This window comes from Castor canadensis, chromosome 9, assembly GCF_047511655.1.
Source record: "Castor canadensis chromosome 9, mCasCan1.hap1v2, whole genome shotgun sequence".
NCBI lineage: Eukaryota > Metazoa > Chordata > Mammalia > Rodentia > Castoridae > Castor > Castor canadensis.
In genome coordinates, this window is record NC_133394.1 from 11187858 (window position 1) to 11204310 (window position 16453).

Consider the following 16453-nt stretch of genomic DNA (forward strand, 5'->3'; position numbering starts at 1 on the left):
TTTTCTTCGCTCTATTCAAGCAGGGTAGGATTTCAGAGAGACCAATCTTTTACTAAAGCAGACTTTGAAATGGCTTGAGCCAGGGCACATTTGTGTAATGTTTCATGATCATGTTAAGATCAAATCACATTGAGGTAAAAGTATCACATTTCCTTCACTCTTACTGTAATTTGTAGCAGCAGCATCCCCTTCAGGGATGAGGAATTTGTTACTCCACTTGGCTGGGACTGCAGCTTCCTAGTCCTCTAGAGGCCAAATGCTACCTGCCCAAGGTCACACCCACTTCCCAAGGTCCACCTTCCTCCAGTGTTCCTTGAGTGGGAGTGTGGCTGGGGTCACGTACAAAGGCTCTGGCCTGCTCCTTCCAACTTGACTCTACTCTCAAGGGCTATTCCAGCTTTAGAGCACCACTGCACTCAGCTTAGGACAGCACTATAACTTAGCTCTCTTCCCTTCCCAATTTAGCTGTGTTCCCTACCGGAAACCCTGAAGGCAAGCCCCAACACACTCAAGTGCATAAATCTGCCTCAGGGACCTGAAACAATCAATATTTTAAGAAACACAATCTTTTTAATAATAGCTTTTCTGAGGATGAGGGCAGAGATCACTTAGAGTATGTGACCCAGTTTCAGAAATGCTCAAAAAAAATTATTCTTCCTACATTCAAGGAAGTGGATACATGTGAATGCAGTAATTGCTTGGCGTCTGATCACGTTCGCTGTGACCAAGAACCTGAAGCAATTAGTAGCTTTTCACTGAAGGCATTTTCTAAAGGAAGGTTAAAAGTGTTGTTCTTCCCTTTTCTCCCTGCAGTTGTCTCTTTGCATGCATGCTCTCCTGACTTGCTTTCTTCTGATCTCAAGGATTTAGGCTGTTCCATTATGTCTCAAATCCTGCCTTCCCTTAAACTTCTGATTGACAATATTTGTCTGTTTGCCAGAACCTACTCTTTTGATATCTTACCGGCCTCCCAAACTTAACATCACCAACAGTGAGTGAGTCATCTTTTCCCTCAAGCCAGTTTTCTTTCCAGTATTAATTAGTGGTGCCACTATTCTGATATTCCAAACTGACAAATCTGTTGGTCTTACTAGACATTTCCTCCTCCTCCCTCACCCTGTAAATCCTCATAGCCAACAAGAACTGCCAATTTTCTTATGAAGTGTTACTCCAGTCATTTCTCTCTTTTCAACTTTGTTTTTCTTTCTTTTTGTTTTTGCTGCTGAGGATTGAACCCAGGGCATCATGCCTGCTAAGCACATGCTGTACACTGAGTTACTTATTCTCTGGCCTTGATTTATAGTACTACTTCCTCAGTTTAGAAATAATTGACTGAATTTCAAAATGATTGACTCATTTTCCTTATCTAATCTTGCCTCTTTTCCATATACCCTGGGCACAGTGGTCAACATGACCTGTATCAGATACAAATCTAGCCATGCCGTTACACTTAAGAACACAGTAACAGCAGCTCCCACTATCCAGGCTCTCTATGACTTCCTCCCACTTCTCTTTCACTATCCTACTACCACCCCTTTCCCAGACATTATGTGTTATAAAATGAACTCCCAAGGCCTGCCATAGGGACTCACATCTATAATCCCAGCTGAGTGGGAGACAGAAATGTGAGAATCGCTGTTCAAGCCTGGCTCAGGCAAAAAGCAAGATTTTTCTCGAAAACAAAAGGCAAACAAAGTCTGGGGGTATGGCTCAAGTGGTGTAGTTCAGTCCCCATAAAAAACCCTGAAAAACAAGAAATGAACTGCCCTTGCACATTTGCCCCTTTATTTTGCCTCTTCCTGGAAGCCCATTTCTCCTATCTTAGCCTAACCAACCTTAATCTCCCTTTAAGTTAGTTTATTTTTATCATCTTCTCTAGAATGTTTGCTTTCAACCAAAAAACCCTATAATATAATAGTGAAAGTATATGTTGTATTTCTATAATGCCCTGAAAGGACAGGAACTAACACTGGGCACATATGAGAAACTCGATAAATGTCTACTGAACAGACAAAAACAAAAATGAGAGAGAGAGAGAAAACATACAGTCCACTGTAAGGACACACCACCAATAACCCGAAGACTGCCCTCTAGGCCCCACCCCCCAGTAGTGCCACCATGGGAACTAGTCTTTAACACAGGTACTTTGGAGGACATTCAAGATTAAAAGTGTATAAGGTATTTTGTGAGAGTCCAGTAAGAAAATTATGTGACTGAACTTGAGTTCTGTTACATGTCAGAACTGTGAAAGATCTGCTTTTAAACTCTGCAGGAGGTGCAGGTTTTTATTATTCATGTAGATGAGTCAGATTCATCCTATAGAAAGGACTCTCTGCTTCTCACCACAATGAGATTTCTTGCATTTCCCTCCCTTGGCCAAGCCTGGATCAATAGGTAAAATTTTGATGGCTATGTGCATGATATTTACTGAAGCAAGTCACTTAGCTTCTCAGAGCTTCTACTGCTTGCTTGGATAATAAGAGCAATGTATTTCCCACATAAAGAGTGTGATAACATAGATGAAATAATTTTGTGAACCTTAAAACACGAAGAAGACAATACTCATTCTAATTAATATTATCATCACTAATAATAATTTCATTAATAGTTAGCATTGAATCTTACCCAGGACAAAGGAATATGAGATTTTACCTTTTGCAGTATTTTTGACCCACAAGGATTACACACACACGCACACACACACACACACACTCCTAAGAAAATTGTCCACAGAAGTACAGTATATGGCAGGTTGAATGCTTCAAAAGCTGCTGGAAAAACGCCTTCTTTTCTGTCAGTCCAGAAAGTCATGTAAACTCTTTTGCTAAATGGCAAACAAACATGTTCCTTTTCAGTACACTGGCTTCCATTACCATTATTTTGGTAAAAGCTTTTGAGGTCATTTCCTACTGTATTCCTTCATGCTTGGCAACTTCATGCTGCTGTGGAGTGTTTGTCTGGAGCACTCCATCTTCTTGTCCTTGTATCAGCAGGAGGGCGTGGGGCAGCACACCGTGTCACTGTGACATTGTGGACACTCTCTGCTGTAAGAGCCCAGGAGTGAGACCTCCATTGTTTAATAAAGTAGCTTCTTGAGGACTTGAAAAATTGTATCACTCTTAGCATTAGTCATCCCAAGTCAATACACAGTTGTGTTTTGAACTGTGTGGAGTCTGGGATACCACAACTAAAAAGGATGTAGGGAATTTAAGAGTCTTTGGATAAAATTACAAAGATAATCCTGAAGTTTTGTAAGATATTTGAAGCACTAAGGTAATGTAGACAAACAGAATGATGATGAAATGAGAGTAAAAATTAAGGAGAGTAATTTACTTGCCTCAAATAAACCAACTGCTGGGCTATTTAAATTATATGTAACAGGAAGGTTAGATTTAATACATTCTTGTGTAAAAAATCTTCCTGCTGCATAGACCCTAATAGTGTCTTATTTGATGTCTTGCTAAATGTTAGTTTTTCCTATTCATAGCAATGAATTATAGATTTAAAACAGCCATTTTTATGTTTTGGAAACATTTGAAAAGTATGAGAAATTAGTCATTCAGTTTACGGAACTTAGCTGCATTAAATATATCAGGGATGTGGTAGATTTCAGTTGGAAGAGTGAGGTAAAAAATATGAACTATTTTTAAAGAACAGTAAAAATTATATTTTGCATATTTTGGTTTTAAATATTTTAATGAAATGGAATTAAATATGGAAATCCTAACCACATTCTTTGCCTACTTTGAATTAGAAATAGATAAAACTTTGCTATTTATGAAACTCTCAAATGATTTTCCAATTAACAGTGATTTATTTCAAGGGTGGAAGACATCTACTTAAGGTCTATAGAAGTAGTTACTGGTGTTGTAAATTGGATTATTCATCAGTGATTGTATGAACCTAAGTATTTGAATGCATCTCATTTTCATGAATGTCAATCTGGAGTTTGTCAGTTCAGGGACATAATCAGACAAGGTTTGTAATCAGATAAACCTTGTCATAAATCCTGGCTGCCATGCAATTGCTGTGGGGCCAGGTCAGCACACCCAAGTGCTGCTACCTCACCCCACAGGATTGTCACGAAGGTCAAATGTGATGCACGCATTCAGGAGCCAGTACAGTGCTTATTAAAATGTAGGAGCCCAAACAATATTAATCCCTGCTTTTTCTTTCCCTCACTTGCCCACTTATGGTTTTAATGGATCACCCTTTACCCTGGATTGTATTGCAGGATGTGCTCTGGATGGATGGCTTCTGGAAGCCCATTGCCTTAGCCAGCTCTTCTTCAATACGTAAGGATTTATCCTGGCATTGAGTAATGAGAATTTCGGTAAGAAAAAAAATAAAGATGAAAATAGCATATTACTTTTCTTCAAAAAGTCACTTGAATATTTCAGATACTTCATAATAAATTATATGGTTATTCTCTAAAGATCTTGGATTGGGACCCATGTCTGTTCACATCAGTTTTGTCTTCATAAATAACAGGCTTTTCAAAACAAGATTAACAATCTTACTATGCTCTTCATGTCACCAAAAGCACCTTATTTCTCTTATCTCACTCCATGTTGTTCTTAAAATGTCTGTCTCCTCAGTAAATTGTGTAGTCTTTGAGGGCAAGGTCTGGTATTACTCATCTCTTCAGCAGAGATTAAATGAAGCACAGACTCTTAGTAGGTGAGGTGGCAGCTAACAGTGCTTTCTAAAACAATAAAAGCTTTGAGCACACAAAAGAGTCAGGCAAAAGTATCCAAACTCTGGGAATTTCTAAGATAAATGCTTTTCCTAAATCACCATGACGAATGGTTATATACTGGCTCTTAAGATGGAATAGAGTATCTATAGTCCATTCCATTTTTTCCAGTTTTCTCCAAATGATTTAATATATTAATTTTCATATAGTTACATGAAATTAACATATAACTAATATACCTTCTATTAATTCATGCTATTAATCTGTGCCATATAAAATATAATGGTCTATTAAAAATAAAAAAGGATGAAAGGAATTCAAAGATAATAGTAAAAGTTAATTGGCAACATTAGTATATTCATAAATTACTGAGTCTACAAACTTTATTAAATTATCCTAGACATACAGCAGGAGAAATACCCATTAAACAATTTTGTGCATAGGAAGCAGTGTTGGAGGTGGGGAAAAGCAAAAGGAAAAATAAATTCTGCTTTCTTTATTTCTGATTGGTAAATAACTATACTTTTGAAACTAAAAATTTGATAAAATGTTATTTTATATCTAATTTTTTATCTAAAATGTTCGTCATTTTGTCTGTGATTATATTTTTCAGAAACCATATTTGAGAAGTCCTTCCATCCAATGCTACTTGTGTTTACTTCTAAACAGTCATTTTTTAGCTGAGGCTGGCATTCATGTCTTCATTTTTGGGTAATTTCATCTTTAGGCATAAATGTCACCATGTTAATGGCCATGGTGACTGTCCCGGAAGATTTGCCCTATGAAGCTGCTTTGTGTTTGGTTTGCTCATGTCTGTAGGTACTCAGTATTTGGGGACAATAAGGGATGGATTATGGAGATTCAGAAGAGGTTTGGTGAACACCTAACTAGCCATTTTTATATCCTGGTAATATCCTTTAATGAGTATTCTGTCAAATAAACTGGGCTTTTTGATAGCAACTTATTGATGTCCTCTGTACTTTAAAAGCAAAAGCAGTAAGAGCAAAAGCTGTAAAGGTAAAAGCCATAAAGGTAGGCATTTAGGATTTGCTTATGTTACTTTTCTATCTTTTCCTGACACTGAATCCTCCTATTCTTTGATTTCTATCCTTGCTCAGTCTAAAACATTTCTTTCTCTCTCTATATTTTTTGTTTCTCTTCTTAATAAACAATTATATTTTCCATGTCTGTTAACTATTTTATTCTGTCTTAGATGCAACTAACATACTGGATCCATTTGGCCCAAAGCATACAACTTATTGTTACATAATCTGACTCCTAGTTCACTTTTCCTCTAGTGATATATTCACGGTATAGGGAATGACAGCTCTGTGAAGGTCAGTCTTCCTCATGAGATGGATTAGCACTGACTGTCCAGCCTCTGCACAAGGTGCATCAGCAATGATTATTTTTCCAGAAGCTGTAAGATCATTCTATAATCACTTGCCCAGTGTGTCTTTCATTTGGATCTTCAATTTCAATTTTATCATCCATTCTAGATTGGGCTAAATCAGTAAAGTGTATGAATAAGACTTCTACAAGCATAGGAAGAGTGTGAGCAGCACGGAAGAGGTACATTTAACACAACTGCCAGGACCATTTGTCACTGTTCACAAGCAAATGATTATTGCTTGTTTTGAGATTTTTCCCTACTTACTAGGTTTCACAATATCAAGGAGCTCCTAAAGGAAACTAGTAATTCATTCAAGAACATTTATTGACCAGTACCACACATCTGGCACTGTTTCTGTTTCATTATGATGAATTACACTAGGTTACTTAATAAATTACAACTCTAATTAGGCTTTTCTCTAATCCTCAAGGTTGGTCAGTCCACCTTTAGTTAAATGAAGTGTCAAAGTTGTACCATATATTTGATGTTTACATTCATCTACAAAGCTGTTGAATACATGGAGACGAGGATAGCACTGACTTTCTCAGGCAGAATAGAAAATACCTTGGTTGCTCTGTTGCTTTTAGTATTGAACAAGACAATGCTGTGATCACGCAAAGTGGTTTTCTCTGGTTTTCTTTCAGCTGTATCGGTGCAGGTCTTCCTAAAACAGAGGCCAACTGGCATGATGTAATAAGTGATTTGAAAAGAATTGAAGATCTTATTCAAGTGAGTACACATTTTTCTATAAAATGGCTGAGAAAATTGCTATGAAGTATGTCTCTCCTTTTGTTTTTCTGTCAGCTTTAATGAAATCCCACTTGAAACAGTATTATTTTTGTAGAAAATTTTGAGCCTTATAAAACTTCAAAAAAATCTTTTTCATACCGTTTTCAGATTCTAATTATCTGAAGAATCAATCTATAAGTGGCCTACCCTAAAAGCTCTTGTCACCATAGGTCAGAGACTTCTTTCCTCTATCTGGAGAAACCTGGTAACTTGGTTGTACCAGCAGGGGACCCAGGGGGCCCTGACCCTGGTAAGGAATTTCTTGTCTATACACTAGAGACACCAGGTGGCCTAGAGAACCAGCAGCCAAAAGAGAAAAAGAATCCCACTCCAAACAGCTACCTTGAGAAGTGCACTTTATTCCTGGGAGCCAAGGTCTCCCATCCTCTACCTGGTGACGTGGTCAGGAGGAGTACCTTTTATCCTACCAAGCAACACCAAAAGTATCAGTGCGAGCCCAGGAGTGCCACTGTAATGGCCCTGAAAAGTAAGCTGACATTGGAATCACAGCATATGAAAATAGGTCAGAACCTACATGGTAAATCTAGAGACTGACTGCATGGTAACATAATTTAAACAGGACCACCCTCCACTAACATAGTAGTCACGATGCCTAGATACAATTGAAAATCACCCATCATACCAAAGAGCAAATTCACAACCAAGATGCAACTGTCTGACATGGATTTAAAAACAACAATATAAAATGCTTCAAAGGGCAGTTATAGATACCACTAAAGCACATGAAAAAATAGAAAACCTTGGGGAAGGAAAAGAAAATATAAAAGGAACTAAATGAGAATTACTAAAAGTGCTAAAATCAGATATAGTATCAAAAAATAAAACTAAAAACAAATATCTCCCATGTACTTAGATATAGAGTTACTTAGTGAAATATTAGCAATTAAATCCAGCAATGAATAATATAAGAATTATGCACCATGACCAAACAATGTTCAGTCCAGGTATGCAAATCTTGTTCAGAATTTGAAAGTTAATCAGTGCAATCCAATCTGTCATCAGCCTAAAGAAGAAATGGTGTGATCATATCAATTGATTTAGAAAACACATGATAGCATACAGTACCTCTACATGGAATGAATTGTGCCCCCGTGAACATGTTGAAATCCTAACTGCTGGTGCCTTAGAATGTTATATATTTTGAGAAACAATCTTTTAAGAGCTATTTATGCTAAAATGAGGTCTTTAGGACAGATTCTAATCCAATATGGTTGAGGTCCTTGGAAGAAAAGGTGATTAGGATACAGGTGCAACAAAGGAAGGTCATATGAGGAAACAAGGAGAAGATGGCTTTTCACGGACCAGGCAGAGAGACTGCAGAAGACCACTGCTAGGTAGAAGACACAACAATATGTATTGAAAGCTGTTGAATAATGGAGGATGGGAGAGAAGGGGTCAGCGAGAGCAACGGAAGGGGTTGAACAGACCAATGTAAAGTTTTACTCACAGTGGGGATACATTGAGAAACCCCTTTTAATATTGACTTAGGAATTAATAACTAAAGACAGCACTGTAAAATGGGTACAGTGTTGGGGGGGGTATTTATGGGAGGAGGGAGGATGAATTGAGGAAATGAAGATGAGGGAATATGGTTGATGGTCTTTATATACATAGATGAAATAGAACGATGAAACCTCTTGCAATTGCTTTAAGTGGAGTAGGAAGGAGATTGGGGGGGAAGATGGTGGGGGCGACCTAACCAATGTACAATGTAAGCCTATTTGGAGTTGTCACAATGAACCCCCTCTGTACTATGAATATATCCTAATAAACATGAAAAAAAGAAAGAAAGAAAGAAAGAAAGGCAATAATTAAAAAAAAAAAAAAAGACCACTGGTAATGCTACCACCTGAGGCTTGTGGCCTCCAGGATTGTGAGAAAAAATAGAGTTCTGTTATGGAAGCCATTCAATCTGTGGGACTTGATTCTGGCAGCCCTAGTGAACTAGCTTACCACTTATTCGAGATAAAATTTCTCAGCACACTAGGAATATAGGGGAAGTTCTTCAGCTAGATACGAAGCATGTAGAAAACACCTAGCAGTGTCTATGCAATGGTGAGTAAAAGACTGCTCCTCTAGGATTGGAAACTAGGCAATGATGTTTTATCTCACCACTTTTACTCAACATGATATTGAAAATTTATCCAAATCAATAAAACAAGCAAAAAAATAAAAGGCATGTGGTAAAAAGTACAAATAAAATGCATGAAGATTGTAAAGGAGAATTATTATAAATCGCTACAAGTTGCTTGGGAAGAAAGTACCAAAAATGAGTGTATTTTATTTGGGGAATATGAATTAAAGTCACAACAGAATTATCAGTTATAACAATATACAGTTATATAAACATATACAGTTGTTACAATGTCCAAAATAAAAAGAAGTGATGATGCTGAAAAATGTAAATAAAATATAAATATTACTAATAAAATATAAGCAGAAAATTGTGAGAATACAGGCAAAAATGTGGCAAAACTGTATCCTTCATACATTGCTCATGAGAATGTAAAATGGAACAAACATCCTATAGATCACTTTGGCAGCTTCCCACGTGATCCAGCAGTTGTATTATTAAACATATATTCCAGAGAAATGAAAAATTACATTTGCACAAAAACATACTCATGATGTTAACACAACTTTATTTATAATTGCTCCTAAACCAGAAACGCCCAAATATGCCTCACTGGGTGAATAGTTAAACAAAATGTGATATATCAATCCATGGAACAATCCTGTGCAATAAACAGGAACAAACAAGTGATACGCAACAAGCTGGGTGGCGTAACACCCTAGGGTATTACGCTATATGACAAAATCTGTCTCCATTGTGGTATGTCATACACTGAATATTATTCAGTGATAAATGGGAATGAGCTAGCAAGTCATGAAAGAAAATGGAGAAACCATAAAAGCACATTGCTTAAGGAAAGAAGCCAATCTGAAAGGCTTCATACTCTAGAATTCCAAATATGACAATGTGGAAGAAGCAAAACTATACAGGGAATTAAGATTAGTAGTTGCCAGGGGTTTGGGTGGGGGGAGGGATAAATAAAGTATAGATGATTTTTAGGGCAGTGCAACTATTTCATATAACGCTGTATTTGGTGGATGTACCATGTCTTTACATTGGTCAAAGTATACACCCAGTACTACAGAAGACTATGAAGAAGAAGGAGAAAGGATGATGATGATGATGATGATGACAGTAACAATAGAGGAAGAGATGGAGAAAAGGGAGAGAAAGAAAAAGAAAGAGACAGAGAGGTTTATTTTGGCTGGTGGTTTTAGAGGCTCCTGTCCATGAGTGGATGGAATCACTGCTTTTAGTCCTCAGGTGAAGGTTCCAGGAGACATTGGCAGGGAACAGAGCAGACAAATTGCTCACTTGATGGCCAGGTATCAAAACAAGGAAAAGAAGGGATGGGGGTCCCACAATGGTCTTCAAGCACAAATCCCCATTGTTTAAGGAGTTCTCATGATGACTAACTTCCCAAAGGTCCTGCTACCTCCCAGTATCGCCACCCTGGGGACCAAGCCTTTGACAAATGGGACTTTGGGGATCATTCAACATCCAAGCTATAGCATTGTACCACTATTGACTGATCAATTCTGACAAATATGCCATGTGATTTCAAGATATTAGCAATAGGAGAAGTTAGAGGAGGAGGGGAAATGGGTATATGCGAATTGTACTTTTTGCTTTTTTTCTGTAACCTGCAGCTGCTCAAGAGTCTGTACTTTTTGAGAGCTAATCTCAAAATGTTACATACTGTATGAATCCTTTTCTATAACATTCTTTAAATCACAGTATTACAGGGATGGAAAACAGAAGTGTTGCCAGAGGTTAGGAAGGTGAGGGAGGGGATCTGTGGGAGGAAGTGGGTTTGCCTATACAAGAATAGCCGAGGATCCTGGAGGTGATGAAGATGTGTGGCATCTTAACTGTGGTGGTGGTTGTAAGGTAAAATTACATAGAACTGCACACGTGCACACATGCTCTTGCATTTAAAACTGGTGAAATCTGAATAAGGGAGGTGGATTGCACCAAAATCAATTTCCTGGCTAGTGTGTACTGTGGTTGTGTAAGACATGCCAGAGGTGTGAAGGGTACACAGGATCTCTCCATATTCTCTCTTACAGCTGCATATGAATCTGAAATTATCTCAAAATAAAACAGTTTAGCTGAATTTGCTGTTTTCAGTCAGTTCTTGTTACATCTAATTTGTGACGTGGTTTTTCATAGTACCTAACTTGTTTCCTTTTAGGCTATGCATATTGATGCTACTTTGTATACTGAGAGTGACTTTCATGTGAGTAGTTCTTTTTTTTTTCCAAAATTGCAATTTATTCAGTTTTCAAAAGCATGTTTTCATAACTTAGCTGAAATACACAGTTTTCAAATCCAAGTTTTGGTGTGTTCTTCTAACATATGCCCAATGAATTGTGTACGTGATTGTTGAGTTTGTGGGACTTGGGAACAAAGAGCTAAATAAATACTATTTTTGTAATAGTGTCAAATCAAAATGTTGAAAAGCCTTTTCTGTTAATGTCAAACAGAATATAGTATGCAATTCTGTGATGCAGTTTGATCATGTGCAATTATATGCTATAATCAGGTTAACTAAGTCAATTTGAAAGGATCCTATCCCTCAGTTACTCCCAGTGCTCTGGTGCATCACCATTTCTGATCGTATCTTCTACAAATTGCCAAAGGACATCTACATTCTATATTTTGCATGGCTCTCCACATTCATCAAAAAAGTATTCTAAGCATTCTCTATGTGAGAAAAGAAATGTAATCCACACAATTTGCCAGAATTCAAAAATGATGAACTTGTTTCATAAATACTCTGACATTGCCTACGGCTTGCAGGATTTTTGTCATGCTATTACAGTTTTCCTCTCTGGATTTTTACTAAAACCAAGAAATGAATCCCCAATTTCATTGCATGAAAAACAAACTGTATGTGTTCAAACAGTGTACTCTTTGTTATTCCTCAATTAGAACTTACTGAAAGAGAAAGTTTGCCCCTAGTAACACTTTAACAGCATTGGAAAGAAGCCATAGCCAGAACTAGGAAAAACAGATGTTCATCAACCATTTGGGTAGGGCTGCTGCACAGAGAAATTGCCCCCCCCTCCTTTAAGCTTCAGAATGTTTTCTTTTTTTTTTTCTTTTTCTGCATTTTTTTCCTAAGCAGAAAATAGTCAATAAACTACCGACATTTACATCTTGCAGTTGTTTTTTTGGCAAGAAGATAACCTTGTAACTCATGGGCTATAGAAATTTAGACTTAATCATTAATTCAGCCACTTCCTATCTGTGTTACTTTGGATGTCACACCTCAGTTTTATTACTATTAATATGATAGGATATACCTTTTGATCCTGAGCAGCTGCAGTGCTGGCACAGGGGTGTGTTTCTTCATCTTCTCATCCACTTAATGGGCAGTTAAATGGCTGCTGGGACCCAGGTACTGTGCCAGGCACTGAGAACCTAGCATCAAATAAGTTGTGGTCATATCTACTGTGCAATGTTTCCTTACTTCTAAGTTTACGTTTCTGTTACATAACTTGTGGAAAATGTATTTTTCTGGTACCTTTCTGACTTGACCAGCCTGTGACTAGGCAAGTACTTCTGCTTTGATTTTTCTCCTAAATTTATTGGCATCTGCTCTGCCTTTGGGACTTTGGAACCTGCAAAAGTAGTATGATTAACCGCTACCACTATGTGAAATGACAGCATTCAATCTGATTCGAAAAATTCTTATAAATGTACTATCTGAGCTGATGTTTTGAGAGTCAAGGGCCACTGTTAGCACTGTTTCCATAGGAGAAATGCTTTTTTGAGAAAAGTGAGCCCACTCTATCCATGGTTTCTATTTTTACATTTACCTCTGTGGAATAGCACTAACCTTGTTTCCCATTGGTTTGTCTTGGTTTTGATTTCAAAACTGAGAGAGCAAAAAATAAACTGCTTGCTATGTAAAATTTTTAGAGGTATTGAGTATCTTCATAAATTATCTGGATTGACTTTTTAAAAACTCAAAATTACATCAATGTGAAAATGAATAATGGAAAACTTTTTTTCAGATAATTCATTGTAACTCTCCTTTTTAGCCCAGTTGCAAAGTAACAGCTATGAAGTGCTTTCTCCTGGAGTTACGAGTTATTTTACATGAGTCCAGAGATGGGGACATTAACGATACAGTAAGAAATCTGATCATCCTAGCAAACAGCAGTTTATCTTCTAATGGGGTGAGTTACCCAATAGTTGTAATGAGCTACACCTGATGTTCTTGGCTTGACTGGGAGAAGTTGTGAATAGACAAGCAAATCCTCCTAATGGACACTAAGGAGAGAGTATTCAGTTCCAGTGGAGTGGCATCCAAAAGTAGCGCCATAGCCAAATTTGGTAAACAGACATTTGCTAAATTATGCCAGGCAGTATGGTTTGATGCTAGAGTTGTGATGGTGAGCCAAACAACAGTGGATACACGGATTGTGCAATCAAGTGTTTATCATCAGAAGCAATAACACATTTATTGGGTTGTTATGATATGCCAGACATCATTATTTAGGCTTTAAAGAGATAAATCATTTAATCCTCACAATAGGTCTTTGAGATCATAATCTGTATTTCTTTTCTTTTTTTAGATTTTGTAATCTTTACTTCTAGTTTAAAGTTGAGGAAACTGAGCACTGAGAAACTGAATAACTTGTTCCAACTTGTAAAATGGGACCCATCATTCTACCCAAGCAGTGTCACTCCAAAGTCTGTCCTCTCACCTGAGATGTTAAATGCTAAAAATAGACAATAATAAAAATATAAATAATTTTAATATACTTTGGAACATCCCAAACAACATAAGCAGTAGGAGGTTCCAGGAGCAAATACCAGGGACTCCCATGGTGTGCAGGAGGTGAACTGTGTAAAATCCTTGAAGGACAAAAAACTCATGGCTTTCATGGCAAAACACCAGTCACCGAAAAGCTGGACAAAAAGAGTTTCATAAACATAGAAGACATGTAAAATTAGTTCATTTAATAAATACTTTTGGCCTTTAGAGTCCAGTATGGAAAATAAATGAACACCCTCTTTTTAAGGAGGGAGGAAATGCAAATCAACCAATCAAGAATCAGATGAAAAAACTAGATATTTATTAAGTCTAGTGGCAATAAAGAAGCCAGGTGAAGGGGATAAACTTCTAGTTTAGAGAAGACTTCACTAATAAGCTGACGTGACAAGGATGTGAGGGAAAGAGCACTGAGGATGCCTGGGACAGTGTGGTCAGGCAGGGACAACTGAGAACACAGTGACCCTGAGTGGTGGCTGCACATTGTTCCTACAAACACCAGGCCAGTTTCTCAGTGAAGTCATCTATTTACAGTTGCAACCTCTTCCCCACTTCAGCACTTTGCAGCCCCTTCTCTGCATGTCCCACTCTCTGGCGTGTTATATACTTGATGGGTGTTCTCTGTTTCCCCATAGAATGTCAGCAGGCAGTTTTTTCAATGTTTTATCCCAACTGTCAGAACAATGCCTTGCATACTCGAAATACTTGATATATTTAGTAAATGAGTTAATTAAGTTAGAATACTCATATGATATGTTAGCTCCATCTCATTGATGGTGAGTCATGCAACAGATAACTCATAACAATATCAGTGTTGAACACTTGGAAGTGCATGTTGGTAGTCATCCCCACTGTGACATGCTGTGCATACATTCTGGAATGAGTGGGCAGGACTGCAAGTCAGAAGACCTGTGTGACAAGTGTGAAGAATTTCAACTGACTGTGTCAACTGAGATGTGTCACTTAATATCTTTGCCTTCCTCTCTGACATGATTATTTTCAGGATCAAATAAGACAGCACTACATGAAATATGACAGTGCCTGGCATACAGTCTGTGCTTGATAAATGTTGGTGAATCTGGATTCCAAGTGATTAATGGATGTAAAATCTAATTTTAATTTTTGCTGGCACAGCCTTCATTTTCCAATGATCTCTAAAATGTTTATTCATGATTATTGCATTTGGGATAGTCTAGTTATCCATGAGTCTATACTTGTTTGAATTACAACAACTTGTGGTATTCACCTACATGGTTCATTTCAGTCAATAAGGATTGGGTGGCTACTATGTGCCAGACCTTATGTTTAATGCTGGGAAAATAAAAATACATGGCGTTACCCTGCCCTTCTGGGAGAGCTTAGAGACTGGTGCTAAGGAAAGGGTAAAACTCTGTAATAGGAGTATAATACATGAGGGGCTGTGAGAGAGGTTTAAACACAGAGTTCTCAGATACAGAGACAATACATTGAGCTGAGCCTCAAGAGCTCAAGGCTCAGGGAAGCCTTCCTAAAAGAGACAGTACCTGAACATAACAGAGAGAAAAGCAAAGGCAGAGAGGCAACCACTAACATATTCTTGCATAGGAAGGAAAGCCAGGGGCTCACTCTAAGAACACAAGGGTGTTCTTAGAGCACAATGATCAAGGCTGTCGGGAAAGATGAAAAAATAGGTGAAGAACAGCTCACAGAGGGCCCATGCACCACACCAGGAGGCATAGGTTTCATGCTCAAAGCAGATAAGAAACCATTGATGGGCTCTTCATAAGAAGTCTGTGGTCTCATGCATTTGGCTTGTTGTTTTTTGTTTTCAATAACCTTAATCCATTATAGGAAAAAATACCCCATATCAAGTCTCCCAATTCTCTTTTCTCATTGTTCTTCCTAATACAATATTAATGAGTCACAGGTTCCTGTCTGAAGACCTCGCCATAGGGTTCACACAATGAGATATTCTTGGGAAAGAAATATTTTAGACATGCCAATCTAATTCTTTCTTTTTATTTGGCAGAACATAACAGAATCTGGATGCAAAGAATGTGAGGAACTGGAAGAAAAAAATATTAAAGAATTTTTGCAGAGTTTTGTACATATTGTACAAATGTTCATCAACCCTTCGTGATTGCAGTGGATCCTCTTCAGTGTTTCTATTATTAACAAACATCTTCTCACTGCTCAGAGGCAATAAAACATTCTGCATTTCAAACATGCTGTCAAAACAAGTTTTTCTAGCGAGCTGATGAACAGGATCTTGGATCAGATGAACACTTAGAAATGAAGGCAGAAAAATGTCTTTGAGTAACATAGTAACTACGAATTTTCCCTTTATTTTGTTCATTTATTTTAATTTATTACTGGAATTGTACATATTTGTAATATAATCTAAAATGTTGAATAAAATTGTACACGTTTTATCCATTGAAGTTGCACTGGTATTTTACCTTTTAAATGAAAATAGGGAGCATTTGTTTGAGGGTAATAGTTAAATTATGTAACAAAGGTGCGTCGTGACCAAGGGTGCAGATCAACAGCTGTACTGGCTGGCATACACCTGCCGGTGCCGAACCACTCACTGTCAACCTCGTTGACTTCTCAGTCAGTGTAGCCACCAGAGGAAGAATAGACTACCAATGTGAAAAGAGGAACGATGCATGAGCACTGCTTTATTCAGCAGTTATTGATAACTAAGTGATTGAT

At 37.6% G+C, this 16453-nt stretch overlaps 1 protein-coding gene across 3 annotated transcripts in view; it reads left to right on the plus strand.

The window, feature by feature from the left end:
• The window catches only part of Il15 (interleukin 15), a 66701-nt gene extending 50527 nt beyond the window's left edge, over positions 1–16174 (plus strand). For all 3 annotated transcript variants that reach the window (XM_020186893.2, XM_020186894.2, XM_020186898.2), the window contains 6 exons: positions 4235–4333; positions 5310–5407; positions 6734–6818; positions 11168–11212; positions 13023–13160; positions 15768–16174. In XM_020186893.2, coding sequence (XP_020042482.1) covers positions 4322–4333; positions 5310–5407; positions 6734–6818; positions 11168–11212; positions 13023–13160; positions 15768–15878 — 489 coding nt within the window. In that variant the 5' untranslated portion in view covers positions 4235–4321 and the 3' untranslated portion in view covers positions 15879–16174. The remainder of the gene's footprint in view (positions 1–4234; positions 4334–5309; positions 5408–6733; positions 6819–11167; positions 11213–13022; positions 13161–15767) is intronic.
• The last annotated feature ends 279 nt before the right edge of the window (positions 16175–16453 follow it).